We start from the raw sequence: 13401 nt of genomic DNA, 5'->3' as shown, positions 1-13401 counted from the left end.
CAACACAAATATTTTTGCCAGCAGATGTTATAAAAATATTAATTGAAGATATTAAAAATAAAAAACTATATTTTAATATTGTCAATTATATATATCCAAAATCTATTGCAATATTATCTAACTCTAAACACATTTCCTTGCAATAATTATCAGACACATAACAACGAAAAAAACAAAGAGAATGGGGAGGTCGCATATTGTGGCGGTAATGACAAGTTTTATAACGCTAATCCCATTATGCTTATTGGCACAAAACTCTCCACAAGACTATCTTGAAGGTCACAATATTGCACGTGCAGAAGTTGGGATTAATCCTCTGTTGTGGGATAATGAGTTAGAATCACATGCCAACACGTTTTTGAGTAAACACATTGTGGATTGCCTTGATAGGGTATCTATATCCCCTCATCCTATGTACGGTCAAAACATTTTGAGTGGTCCATCCAAAAGCCTTACAGGAGCATTTGCTGTGGCAAAGTGGGTGGCACAAAAACAAAATTACGACTACAGATCCAACACTTGCATTGGTGGTAACCCTGCTAATTGTGTTGCCTACACTCAAGTTGTTTCCAAGGCATCTACTTATGTAGGATGTGCTAGAGCCAATTGTCTTAATGGAAGAACTCTTGTTACTTGTTACTATCACCCTCCAGGCAACATCTTAGGTCATCGCCCCTACTAATTAATTACTAATTAGTACTTGCCAAATTTAAATTAAACTCACCATCCTCCTTTAATTACTAATTAGTACTTGCCCCTACATACTCTTGTTGGCAGCGTCTTGTAGTTTTTTTTTTTTATGTTTATTTTGGTTTACACAACTATGGTATTATTGTAGGTTTGTCAAAGGCCTTTTGCCTTGTGTTCTATACTTCTATGTGGATATTTTTTCATGTATATGTAAATAATCTTAAGAATTATGCTACGTGTTAGCCATTAAAATCAGCTATCAGTATTGGTTCGTCTGAACACTAGGGAGGCCGAGCTTGAGCGCTTCCGAGTGAGTTGACATCAAAGAGGAAGAGCTTCACGTCGGCCGGAAGTCAAACACCGCGGCGGGAATACCTGCATAAGATACTCCGACGCTCAAGTCAGTAATGATTCTCAGTGAGTGAGTTAAGAGTAAAGAGTAGAAAAATGAGAGTGATAGAACCTGAGACCTAGCCGAGCATATTAGCTAGGTTTTATAGGAGTTGTTTTTTACCCGTTAGTGGATAAGTCCTAGTTTGTAGGTTGGTTATGATATTCTGTTTTGGTGCTATAAACCAGCTGAGCACATTTCTTATTTTCAGTTGGGTGATGCTGCTTCGGTCCTGATCACGTGCTGAGATTTTCGGACGGCTGATACGGGACCGAGCTTTATGATGCACGTGTCTTTTTATTCGAATGGGTGAGGCCGAGCTTATCTGCTCTTGTTCCGAGCTTGTTTAATGTGACGCCAGCCTCAGATATTTACGTGCCGAGTATTCCGGGTGACCGAGGATACAGGTAACGTATCATAGCCCCCAAGCTTGCCTTGGTGTGGACAGGACTAAGGCGAGCTTTCGGACCAAGAGTACTGGATCCTCGGTTGCCGATTTTGTTTGTCGCATATGGTCCTTGTAGCCCCCAAGCTCGGCTTGGTTTTGTTTGGACTACGAAACGGTTTTTTATGTGTTTAATACTTGCTTCGTTCTTCGCGCCATTTGACATGATTGACGTGAAACGTGCCCCGCATCCCCAGGCACCCCTGTCCGTTGGATTTCGTGGTCATTAAATGCCTCTCTTTTTTGACGACGAGGATTTAATGCGGGGTTTTGTGTAACCGTTTAGGTTACTGGGCTTACTCCTTTATTACCTTTGCTTTTTGTAATTCCTATTTGCTGCTGTTTTTTGGAAAAAAAAGGAGTTTTGGTTTGGTTTCCTGTCTGAGAATGTCTAGCAAAGGTCAGTGCTGAATTCACATTTTCTTCTACCTTTTTGAGCTTTATTTTTCTTTCTTTGTCTGCAATGGAGAACTGTGATGTGGTTGATCCGTGTGGGTGGGTTGATTCCAGGGTGAGGGAATATGCATCTCAGTTTGATGATGAGGAGTCAGTAAAGTTAATGGGGTCGGATTTGTGGGTTAGAAAAGGTAGTAACATTAGGATAGAGTTGTTGCCGTGTGGTAAAGAGGACCGAGTCTGTGACCAGTTGAGGGATTGGTCTTTCTTTTATATGTATAGCTGTTTGTTTACTGAATTGGGGGTCAAACTGCCTTTTACCGAATTTGAATGTGGGGTCTTATACTGGTTGAACTGCGCCCCTACCCAGCTGCACCCGAATTCTTGGGGTTTTGTACGGGCTTTCGAGGTATTGATGGAGTTATTAGATTACCCCCTTCTCTGAGGCTTTTCTTCTCGTTGTTTCAGGCTAAGGGGGTGGGACGTGGGTTGTGGGTAAATCTTAGCAGTTATCCGCGTCGGGCTATCTTTGGTCTGTATAAATCTTCGTTTAAGGATTTTAAGTCGATGTTTGTTAAGGTGAGGAGTGTACCCGAGGAGTTTCCCTTCTATTTGAATGAGCACTTGGTCGAAAAATTTCCCTTGTCTTGGTGTCCCGAACCTTATCAGGTATTAGACGTAGATGATAGGCATCCAGATGATGATATTATGATGAGCTTCTTATTTAAATCATTGGGTCCGAAGGGGTTGTTATCGATTGCCGAGATGTTGAAATGGGATACTAATAGACAGGCTGTTTATGATCACATAGGTAACTTAATTTGTCATGCTTCTGTCTTTCCTTTATAAGGTGCTCTTTCTGGTTTTTATTCGCTTGTCTTTGTTCTGCAGCCGAGAGGGCTCCTGCGATTACAACTGCGGGCCTGAAATCTTTCTTCAACCAGCGCAAGAAAGGTGAAAAGGAGGTGTCTTCGAATGCTGGGAAAGGTTTAGCTGCCTTGATTCATCATGGGCCGAAACATAAGAGGAAGAGGGGACAAGCCCAGGGCAGCCTTGCCGAGGTTTTGGAGGGTAAGGGGGAGTCTTCTATGATTTTGGAGAAGGTTGAGTCTGCATATGAGTCGCAGAAAAGGCTTCACGGTTATGACGAGAATGAGCACGCTAGGTCTCTGTGGGCAAAGTTGTATCCTTTCAGTACTATGGCTGACGAACTGTGTTGCTTTCCGGACGATATGAAAATGATTGAGGAAGTTGGCCGAGCTGGTGTTAGTCGGTTTCTACAGGTATAGGTTATTTTGTTTGAGGTTGTGGCCTTTTGTTGATGTCTCTTATTTCGTTATTTTATTTTCGTAGGTGATTGGTGCTCGGATTGTTGCCATTGGCCGAGCACAGGAGCTTGCCCTGGATCGGGAGCAGACTGAAGTTTCCCGTGTAGAAGAGCTGTCTGGGATCATTCAGGAAAAAGATCAGAAAATTGCTGAGCTTGCTGCTTCTATGGAGAAAAAGGAGTTGGAGTTGGCCGATGAGAAAAAACTTCAAAAGTCCTCGTCTGAAAAATTGAAGGTTGTGGAATCTGAGAATGATCAGCTCTCTGCCCGGGTCAAAGAGTTGGAAGGCAGAGTTTATGAGGCCTTTGCCCAAGGGTTTGACCGTGCTGTCTCCCAGGTCAAGGTGGTGTATCCGGAAGCTGATCCTTCGAAACTTGATGTCATGAAAGTGGTTGTTAATGGTGAACTTGTCGAAGATGAAGGTGCTGCTGAGAGTGAGGGATCTAGCATAGGTGATAAGGCAGACTAGGCTTTTAGTATTTGATCTTGTTTATTTTGTATATTTGTAGCATGCTTGAAACTTGTGGCTGATTTATCTTGAACTCTGTTTTCGAATATTTGGCGATAACGTTTTGGGTACCGAGTATGTAATTCGGTTGCGATACTTTTGTTTTCCGAGCATATAGCTCGGCTTAGTTATGACTTTGTAAAAACTGATATTTTGGATGAATTCATGATTATGTGTTGGTGACAGTTGCAACTGTTTCTTGATTGTTGGTAAAGAGAGCAGTAGCTCTAATACAAGGGTTATGGCTGGTTGATCTCTTGGGACTTGTTTAAATATTTTGATGTTTGTTGTATTTTTTCCGAGTATTATGCTCGGTATGTGCATTTAGAATTCCGAGTATGAAGCTCGGACTAGTTTGTTCATTGGGAAAAACTTTGACTCGTTCTTATGATCGAGGTTTTCCGAGGAATAAGCTCGGCTCGTGATGTTAGGGTTCCGAGGATTATGCTCGGATAATTTGAAGTGTTTATGAACTGAAGTGTATGTTAACTGTCAGAATGAGAACTGTTTTGATTGCACATTGAGTTGTGTGGGTACAATGATTTGTTGCGTCTGGCCTCGTTAAAACCCTTCCCGAGTAAAACCCATATGTTTTGGGAAAAAACCTTCGGAGTGAAAAAAGAGTACCATCATTCGCTATTTTGCATACTATGTTATGACTGATATTTCTTTAGAGAGGAGAAATTCCATGTTCCCGGTAGCTGGTCTCCTTTGAGGGTTTCTAGTTTGTAAGCCCCCTTTCCGAGATTGTGAAGAACTCGGAAAGGACCTTCCCAATTTGCTGCTAATTTGCCATGTGCTGGTGGTTTCCGAGCATCTTCTATTCGTCTGAGTACAAGGTCTCCATTGTTGAAAGACCTGTGAATTACTCTTTTGTTGTGTCTTCGCTCTAGGTATCGTTTTCTGGCTCGTTGCTTTATGGCGGAAATGTCTCTGTCTTCTTCTACAAGATCCAATTCGGCTGTCCGAGCTTGCAAATTATTGGATTGATCGTAGAGGTCGGTCCTTAATGTTGGGACGCTGACTTCTACTGGAATGAGTGCTTCTGCGCCATATACCAGTTTGAAAGAAGTTTCTCCCGTGGCGGACTGAATGCTGGTATTATAGCTCCATAGGATTTCTGGGATGAGATCGGCCCACTCTCCTTTAGCATCGCCGAGCTTTTTCTTTAATCCCTGCAAGATAATTCTGTTAGCCGATTCAACCTGTCCGTTAGTTTGCGGGTGCTCTACTGAGCTGAAATGATGTTTGATGTTAAAGTTTGTTAGAAAGGTAGCGAGCTTATGATCTGTAAATTGTCTCCCGTTATCCGAGATTATCTCTCTTGGGATACCAAATCTGCATATGATATTTTTCCATAGAAAAGATCGCACTTTCTCTGCTGTTATGTGCGCTAGTGGTTGTGCTTCTATCAACTTAGAGAAATAGTCAATTGACACTAAAAGAAACTTTACCTGGCCTGGCGCTTTCGGAAAGGGTCCGAGGATATCCAGTCCCCACCTATCGAAAGGCCAGCTTACCTCTATGGTATGGAGCTCCTCGGCCGGGGTCTCTGAGAGGGTGGCGTGCTTTTGACAATTATCACATGCTTTGACTTTTGTGATGTAGTCTTGTTTTATCGTCGGCCAATAGTATCCTGTTCGCAAGATCTTTGCTGCTAATGCTCGGCCGCCGATGTGGTTTCCACAGACTCCTTCATGCGTTTCAGCCATAACCTCCTCGGCTTCCTCTCTGCTGATGCACTTGAGCAGTGGTTGTGAATGTCCTCGCCTGTATAGGGTGTTTCCGAGCACTGTATAGAAGCTTGCTCTTCTTCGGAAGAGCGGCAAGTTCGGTTCGTCATTTGGTATAGTGCCTGTGTTTATGTAATTGAGAAAAGGTGTTCGCCAATCTGGGACCTGTGTTATACTCAAAATTGTACCCTGCTCAAAACTCGGTTTGTCAAGTGTTAGCTGGGACAGTGTCGATGTGTTTTTGGCTTGCCGAGTCGTGGCCAACTTAGATAACACATCGGCCCTGGTGTTTTGTTCTCGGTTTACATGAATAATATCGAATTCTTTAAATTTTGAAATTAGATCCTTTGTTATGAGCCAATATTTCTCTAACAAAGGATCTTTTACCTGGAATTCGCCCTTTATTTGATGTACCACTAACGAAGAGTCGCAGTAGGCTGTTATTCGAGGTATCTGTAGTTGTAGGGCGAGCTTTAGTCCAGCAAGTAGGGCCTCATATTCTACCTGATTGTTGCTTGTGTTGAAGCGGAACTGTAGTGACTGTTCGGCCACCACTTTGTCTCCTTCTTTTAGTAGTATCCTTGCCCCACTGCCTTCTGTGTTTGACGCTCCATCCACATGTATGCTCCAACTGGCCTCTGTATTATGTGTGTCATTAGTCATCTCCGATATAAAGTCGGCTAGCACCTGTGACTTCAGTGTTTTCCTTGATTCGTACTGGATGTCGAACTCGGAGAGCTCGACCGACCATTTTATCAATCTGCCGGCGAGCTCGGGTCTGGTTAATATCTGCCTTAGCGGTTGGTCTGTTCGTACTATGATTGTGTGGCTCTGAAAATAGTGCCGCAGTCTTCTTACTGTGGTAATTAGTGCTAGCGCCAGTTGTTCTATCTTCGGGTACCTTGTTTCTGTTGGCTGTAGCACCCTACTGATGAAGTATACTGGGCTTTGCTTTCTTCCTGTTTCTGTTACTAAAACCGAGCTTATAGCATGGTTAGATACTGATAGGTATAAGTACAGTGGGTTACCTGTCTCTGGTCTTTGGAGGATTGGTGGTGATGTCAAGTGTTGTTTTAAGTTCGGTAAAAGCATTTTCGCATTCGTCTGTCCAGTTGAACTTCCTGCCTTTAGAGAATGTCTGGAAAAAGTGATAAGATCGGTTTGCCACTGCAGGTAGGAAACGTGACAGGGCAGCTATTCGTCCTGCAAGTTGCTGGACTTCCTTTACTGTTTTTGGGCTTGTCATGTTCAGTACGGCCTTGCACTTTTCTGGGTTGGCCTCGATGCCTCGAGATGTTAACATGAATCCCAGGAACTTCCCTCCTTGTACTCCGAACGCACATTTGTCTTGATTGAGTCTCATGTTATATGTTCGGAGTTGTCTGAAGATTTCTGCTAAGTCGTCGCAGTGTGACCTCTGCATAGGTGTTTTTGCTACCATGTCATCTACATAGACCTCCATATGGCGTCCTATCTGTTGTTGGAATACCTTGTCCATTAGCCTTTGATATGTCGCACCTGCATTCTTTAGGCCGAAGGGCATTACCTTGTAACAAAAATTCCCATGTTCTGTTATAAAAGCTGTTTTGCTTTGGTCTTCTGGGTGCATTAGAATCTGGTTATAGCCAGAGTATGCATCCATAAAACTCAAAGCTTTGAAACCAGAGGCGTTATCAACTAATTTATCAATGCAAGGCAGTGGATATGCATCTTTAGGGCAAGCTTTATTTAAGTTTGTAAAGTCGACGCACATGCGCCATTTACCTGAGCTCTTCCTTACCATTACCACGTTGGACAACCATGTGGTGAAGCGAATTTCTCTGATGAAGCCTGCATTGAGGAGCTTCTGGGTTTCTTCGAGTGCTGCTTGTTTTTTCTCTTCTCCGAGGTTCCTTTTCTTCTGTGCAACTGGTCGGATTGTTTTGTCGATTGCTAGCTTGTGGCAGATGACTTCTGGGTTGATTCCGGGCATGTCATCTGGTGTCCATGCAAAAAGGTCGGCGTTCTGACGCAGTATGTGAATGAGTTTTGCTCGGTCTGCCCCTTCTAATGCTTCTCCAACATATGTGCATTGTTTGTCGTCTGATGTCAGTGTTACTTGTTGAAGATTGTCCATTGGCCGAGGTTTTTCGCCGAGGTCTTCCCTTGGGTCGAGATCGGCTAGTGTCGTTGTGTTGGCAGACGTGTGGATTGCTTGAACCTGGGGCCGAGCTTCCTGTTTTGTTTGTACTGATTTTAGACCAGCGTTATAGCATTGCCGAGCTTCTTGATGGTCGGCATACACCGTAGCTATCTTGTTTTCCTGCACTGGAAACTTGACACACAGATGTAATGTGGAAACCACTGCCCTGAATATATTCAGGGCGGGTCTCCCAAGTATAATATTGTAAGGGCTGTAACAGTTTACTATTAGGTATTGAATATCAATCGACTTTGACATAGGAATTTCTCCCATTGTGGTCTTTAGCCATATGTGTCCCATGATGGGGACTCTCTCTCCGGAGAACCCAATTAGCTCTCCGGAGGAGGGTTGTATCAATTTTTCTGATAATTTCATTTTTGTAAAAGTAGAGTAAAATAAAACATCAGCACTACTACCTGGATCTAACAATGTTTTTCTTACCAACAGTTCTCTGACCTGGATTGAAATTACCACGGGATCGTCGAGGTTAGGGCTTGCCGATTTGAAGTCTGCTTGGTTGAAGGATATTGTGACATCTGGTTCTTTGTCCTTCTTTGGTTGTATAGTTCCTTCGATTGCCAGCATCGCTCTATAGCTTCGTTTCCTGGCCGAGCTTGTTTCTCCTCCGCCTGCGAATCCCCTGATATGTGGTTGATGACTCCTCTTGGTGGATCAGGAGTCGTCCTCTCTTTTTTGTCGTCGGCGATTGTTTGCTTATGTTCTACCCTGTCCAAGTTTCCTCCTCTGCCTTTCCGGGTCTCGATGTATTTGTCCAGGAGCCCTTGGCGTGCCAACCTTTCCAGGAGGTCCTTCGCAACGATGCAGTCATCCGTAGTATGACTGAACTTCCGGTGGAAGGCACAATGCTTCGTCTTGTCCACGAACCGTTGATCATGGTAGTTCCCTGCTCGGGCTGGTGGCTTTATGATTTTGGCGTTGAGGATTTCTCTGATGATGTTCTCTCTTCTGGTGTTGAATCTGGTGTATGTGTTGTACTTTGACGCGGGCTTAGAAGGTTTCTTAGTGTCCATGTTGCTTGGCGATCTGAAAGTCCTTTCTTCGTCTCTCCGATGTGGTTGTTTGTCCGACTTTTGGGCTTCTCGGAGCTCTTTGATCTCCATTTGACCTGCCGCCCTTTCTCGGAATTCCTCTAGCGTCTTCGGCTTTGTTATGGCAATGGTCTCCCGAAATTTTCCAAGCCTAAGGCCGGCCTTGAGAGCGTGCAGGTGAACGGCTGGGTCCAAGTCTTGGATCTCCATAGTGGCGTCAGCGAATCTGGTCATGTAGTCTTTCAGGCTCTCGTGCTGACCTTGTTTGATGGTGCCGAGATAGTCCGAGCCATGTACGTAGATTCTTGATGCAGCAAAATAATCAATGAATGATTTGGCGAGGTCTTCAAAGGAGGAAATCGAACCTGCAGAAAGTTTAGAAAACCAGAGTAACGCAGCACCATCTAGGTACGTGGGGAATGCTCGGCAGAGGACGGGCTCATTGTTAGGGCCGTTGAAAAACATCATTGATTGGAACTTCTTCGCATGGGCCCGAGGGTCGCCGAACCCCTTGTATGGTTCTAGCGCGGTGGGCAGCGTAAAGTTTTTCGGCATCTGGTAGTTTGTGATCTCCTCGGAGAAAGGGTTGTCAAGGGTGAGCTTCTCCTTTAGCGGGACGATGTTTAAAGGGTTCGCCGCACTTTGAGCCGAGCCTTTGGAGTTCTCTCCATTGTTCTGTGTTGAGAGCTCGGCTATTCTTCGTACCTCCGCTTGAAGCTCGGCGATTTGAGCCAGGAGGTCGTCCTATGAGAGTTGTGGATTTTCCTTGTCAGCCATGTCCGAGGATCGGGAATCCTACAAAATAAAGTAGAAGACTAAACGAAGGGAAAATGGGGTTAGATGTACTCCGGGCCCCACGGTGGGCGCCAAGTGGTTCGTCCGAACACTAGGGAGGCCGAGCTTGAGTGCTTCCGAGTGAGTTGACACCAAAGAGGAAGAGCTTCACGTCGGCCGGAAGTCAAACACCGCGGCGGGAATACCTGCACAAGATACTCCGACGCTCAAGTCAGTAATGATTCTCAGTGAGTGAGTTAAGAGTAAAGAGTAGAAAAATGAGAGTGATAGAACCTGAGACCTAGCCGAGCATATTAGCTAGGTTTTATAGGAGTTGGTTTTTACCCGTTAGTGGATAAGTCCTAGTTTGTAGGTTGGTTATGATATTCTGTTTTGGTGCTATAAACCAGCTGAGCACGTTTCTTATTTTCAGTTGGGTGATGCTGCTTCGGTCCTGATCACGTGCCGAGATTTTCGGACGGCTGATACGGGACCGAGCTTTATGATGCACGTGTCTTTTTATTCGAATGGGTGAGGCCGAGCTTATCTGCTCTTGTTCCGAGCTTGTTTAATGTGACGCCAGCCTCAGATATTTACGTGCCGAGTATTTCGGGCGACCGAGGATACAGGTAACGTATCAAGTATAAAATACATGTTGAAATATAAATACACATTAAAAATAAATTAAATTATATATGTATTTATATATAAATATATTGATGACTGATTTTAGTAGTTGATTTTGATGTATAAATAGTATTTCTGTAATCTTTTTATTTTCTTAAAAAGTCTACTACTGTAGTTAGTACTTGTGGCCTATATGTATATAGGTCATGGATCGATTACATAATCAAATTAAAATAATTAGTGCGGATTCTCTCGGAAATAGTTAATTTTTCACAACATAAAACATCAAATTTACAAAATAATAAAAACTATTAAAAAGCGATAATAAAAAGTCAACCACTAAATTAAAAAATGTTTGGCACAATGCTTCTTAACAATTTTAATTTGCCTGCTTGAGACGACGGAGGAGGTGACAAGATTGGGTAGTGGTGTCTAACAGCCTAATGGGGGCCGGGGTTTGTTTTTGGTGACGGTGGCTTACTACTGCTGTGGTCACAGAAGAAAAAATAATTAGTATTATTATACAAAAATATTTGAAAGATAATAAAAAATAATATAAAATATTCTAAAATTATTTTTTTCTATTTTTATAAATGTATAATTATAAATATTAAATTAAATACAATAATTTTAAATTATTATCTTCCTGAGAATTACCGGCGGTTACTATATACTATGGTTGGCTGATCATATTTCATATAAAAACCTCTGATTATATGGGTTGATCAAGTTAACTAACCACTTGATTGATTATATGGTTTGAGAGAAGTGAGTTTCAACTTACATTTATACTGACTACCATAAATAAATGATCCTCATCGATTTAAGATCTTCATTTGCAGAGTAGGTGCCTATAATAATGGAGCAGACAAAAGCTAAAGGTTAATTTTATGGTATTTTTGTTTGGTGTCTAATTTTTGTTTAAATTATTTTTTATAATAATTTTAAAATATTTAAAATTTTTTAATTTTTAAATTTAAAATTAATTATTTAACCTATTTTAGCCATTAAACAATATTTTTTACACACCATAATATAAATATCAAAGCTGAAATGTGTCCCTATTTATATTATATTTTTTTAATATAGGCAATTTGGCATGTGTCATTATTAGTTCTAGCATTACATAACTTTTTAATTGGTAGTTAGTATGATATTATCCAAGATACACAGGTGCTAAAAGTTATTCATTATTGAAAGTGATGAACAATCTAGTGAGTGGTTACTATTAATATAAGTAACTAATTAAATAAACTAATTATGGCTTATTGAATAGCTTTAATATAATACATTATTCTTTATTTTTTTAGAGCTGACCACTCAACTATAAATAACACATTTTTATAATAACAACTCATCTAGAATTTTTCATGACTCGCTTTGAGCATAGCTAACTTAGCTTTAACTTGAAAAAGGATATAGATTATATGAATACTTGGAAACAAACATCAATTTTGGACCGCCACAATTCCTCTCCAAATCTTTAATTTCTTATAATTCATAGCAGCTTTTCTTTTTCTCTCCTTTATATATATATATATATATATATATATATATATATATATATATATTTGGTGTCCAATCCTAAAGTAATAATGGATTGATAACCTAGAGACTTTAAAGTGGCTGGTACCCTACGTATAAACTCATTTATTGCTTCTCTGTATGCCATAGATAGATGAAACATATGTTCGATCGAATGCTAGAATAATTGATGTTTTTACTATATTATTAGACATTTGATTTATTACAATTACTATTTTTTATTTTTTTTTAATCCTACATTCAATTCAATAAATGTCTCAAATAAAAATTTATATCATGTGAGCAAATACATTACCAAAGTTAGAAATAAATAATTCGAATATAATTAGTTTCTGCTGTTTTTTTAATTCATAAAATTAAAAAATTCGGAAAATAAAATAGAAACACTTTACATGCAGTTCTAAGGGTGAATTCGTGCATACATGCAAGTGGATTTAATTATTATTGGATGTGCATAAGGAAATTTTTTATGAAAAGCGAATTAAGTAAAAAATGAAAATTTTTAATAAATTTATTAATTTATAAAAAATATATAACATTACACACATGACTTTTTGTGATTGTTTTTAATAAAAAAATAATATGTACTCTTTATTAAAAGATACAATAATACACCATACCATAATCGTCCTAAATTACGGTACTTTTCAATAATATTTGTGCATATGCATATCAAACATATCAAAATTTAAGAGATGATAATTGCATCTTTTACATTTTTTTAAATATTTTGTATAGTATAAAAAATAACCGCAACCAGTAATACAAGAATTCTCATTGAGTCTATTTATTTAAAGAGAAATACTAGATAATTATTAAAATTTATTATTTTTTGGTTATTGATTTTAGTTATTAATTCAATTTTTTTAGTTTAATAATCTAATAAAATACTTTAATTCATACGTTCAAATATTGATGTGTAACTACGGACCAAAAAAAAAAATAAATTTTAATAGTCTTTTAGTATTTTTTTTATTTAAACAAATATTAACATTGTTTTAGTTGATAATTAATAATTCATGAGCTAGTTATTACTATGTATATAACTTTATTATCTACAAGCTTAATTATATTATACATAGAAAGCTTAATTAGAATTATATAAGCTTATAATTATATTATACCAAATGTCAAAATGGTTTAGTTTTTGTCTTGAATGTGAAAAAAAAAATTAAAAATTTAAAGCAATGATCCTACTTATCAAAATATCTATAAATCAATGAGAGATTAATTAGTCTAATAGTCCCAATCACAATAAACAAAAAAGCATGTAATGAAGATTCAACCATATCACTGATTACTTTCATTAAAGATAAGTAATAATTGGCAAATTTTATGGATATACGGAAAGAGGGCTTGTTTTGGCATGTAAACCGTCACTATCATGTGGTGTGACTTTAAAGCTCTTCTGGATATTTTTCTTTAGATAATTTACATTATTAAACCAACATTCATTTAATTTTACGCAAAATAGATTGTTTTGAATGACTATGGCCTCATCTGCATGACTAAATCAAAACACTATCTTTAGATTTATTAGGATATCATGTATACATATATAAATTAAAGTATAAATTAAAATAAGTTGATTAGATTTATTAAGATATTATATAAAAATGTATATATTAAATTTGACTATTTTAATTTATGTAAAGACTTAATTAAATTTAATCTTTCTGTTTTGATTTGCATAAAGATGTGATTAAAGTGATTCACATTACGTTTTTTATTTT

General features: G+C 39.2%; 2 protein-coding genes across 2 annotated transcripts; one reads left to right on the top strand and one right to left on the bottom strand.

Annotated features, from left to right (window-relative positions):
• Window positions 1-208: 208 nt before the first annotated feature.
• LOC112732576 (pathogenesis-related protein 1B-like) lies at window positions 209-682 on the top strand. The gene has a single exon (XM_025781328.1). It carries the CDS (start codon window positions 209-211, stop codon window positions 680-682), a length of 474 nt encoding a protein of 157 aa, XP_025637113.1.
• A 7458-nt stretch (window positions 683-8140) lies between these two features.
• Window positions 8141-9277, bottom strand: LOC112732575 (uncharacterized). Its single transcript, XM_025781327.1, has one exon. It carries the CDS (start codon window positions 9275-9277, stop codon window positions 8141-8143), a length of 1137 nt encoding a protein of 378 aa, XP_025637112.1.
• Between the last annotated feature and the right edge of the window lie 4124 nt (window positions 9278-13401).

This window comes from Arachis hypogaea, chromosome 13 (assembly GCF_003086295.3).
Source record: "Arachis hypogaea cultivar Tifrunner chromosome 13, arahy.Tifrunner.gnm2.J5K5, whole genome shotgun sequence".
Lineage (NCBI taxonomy): Eukaryota > Viridiplantae > Streptophyta > Magnoliopsida > Fabales > Fabaceae > Arachis > Arachis hypogaea.
This window is presented reverse-complemented; position numbering and strand designations above follow the sequence as displayed.

Bases quoted from the DNA above. Each gene is read 5' to 3' on its own strand.
- LOC112732576 (XM_025781328.1), top strand. From the start codon at position 209: ATGACAAGTTTTATAACGCTAATCCCATTATGCTTATTGGCACAAAAC.
- LOC112732575 (XM_025781327.1), bottom strand. From the start codon at position 9,277: ATGCCGAAAAACTTTACGCTGCCCACCGCGCTAGAACCATACAAGGGG.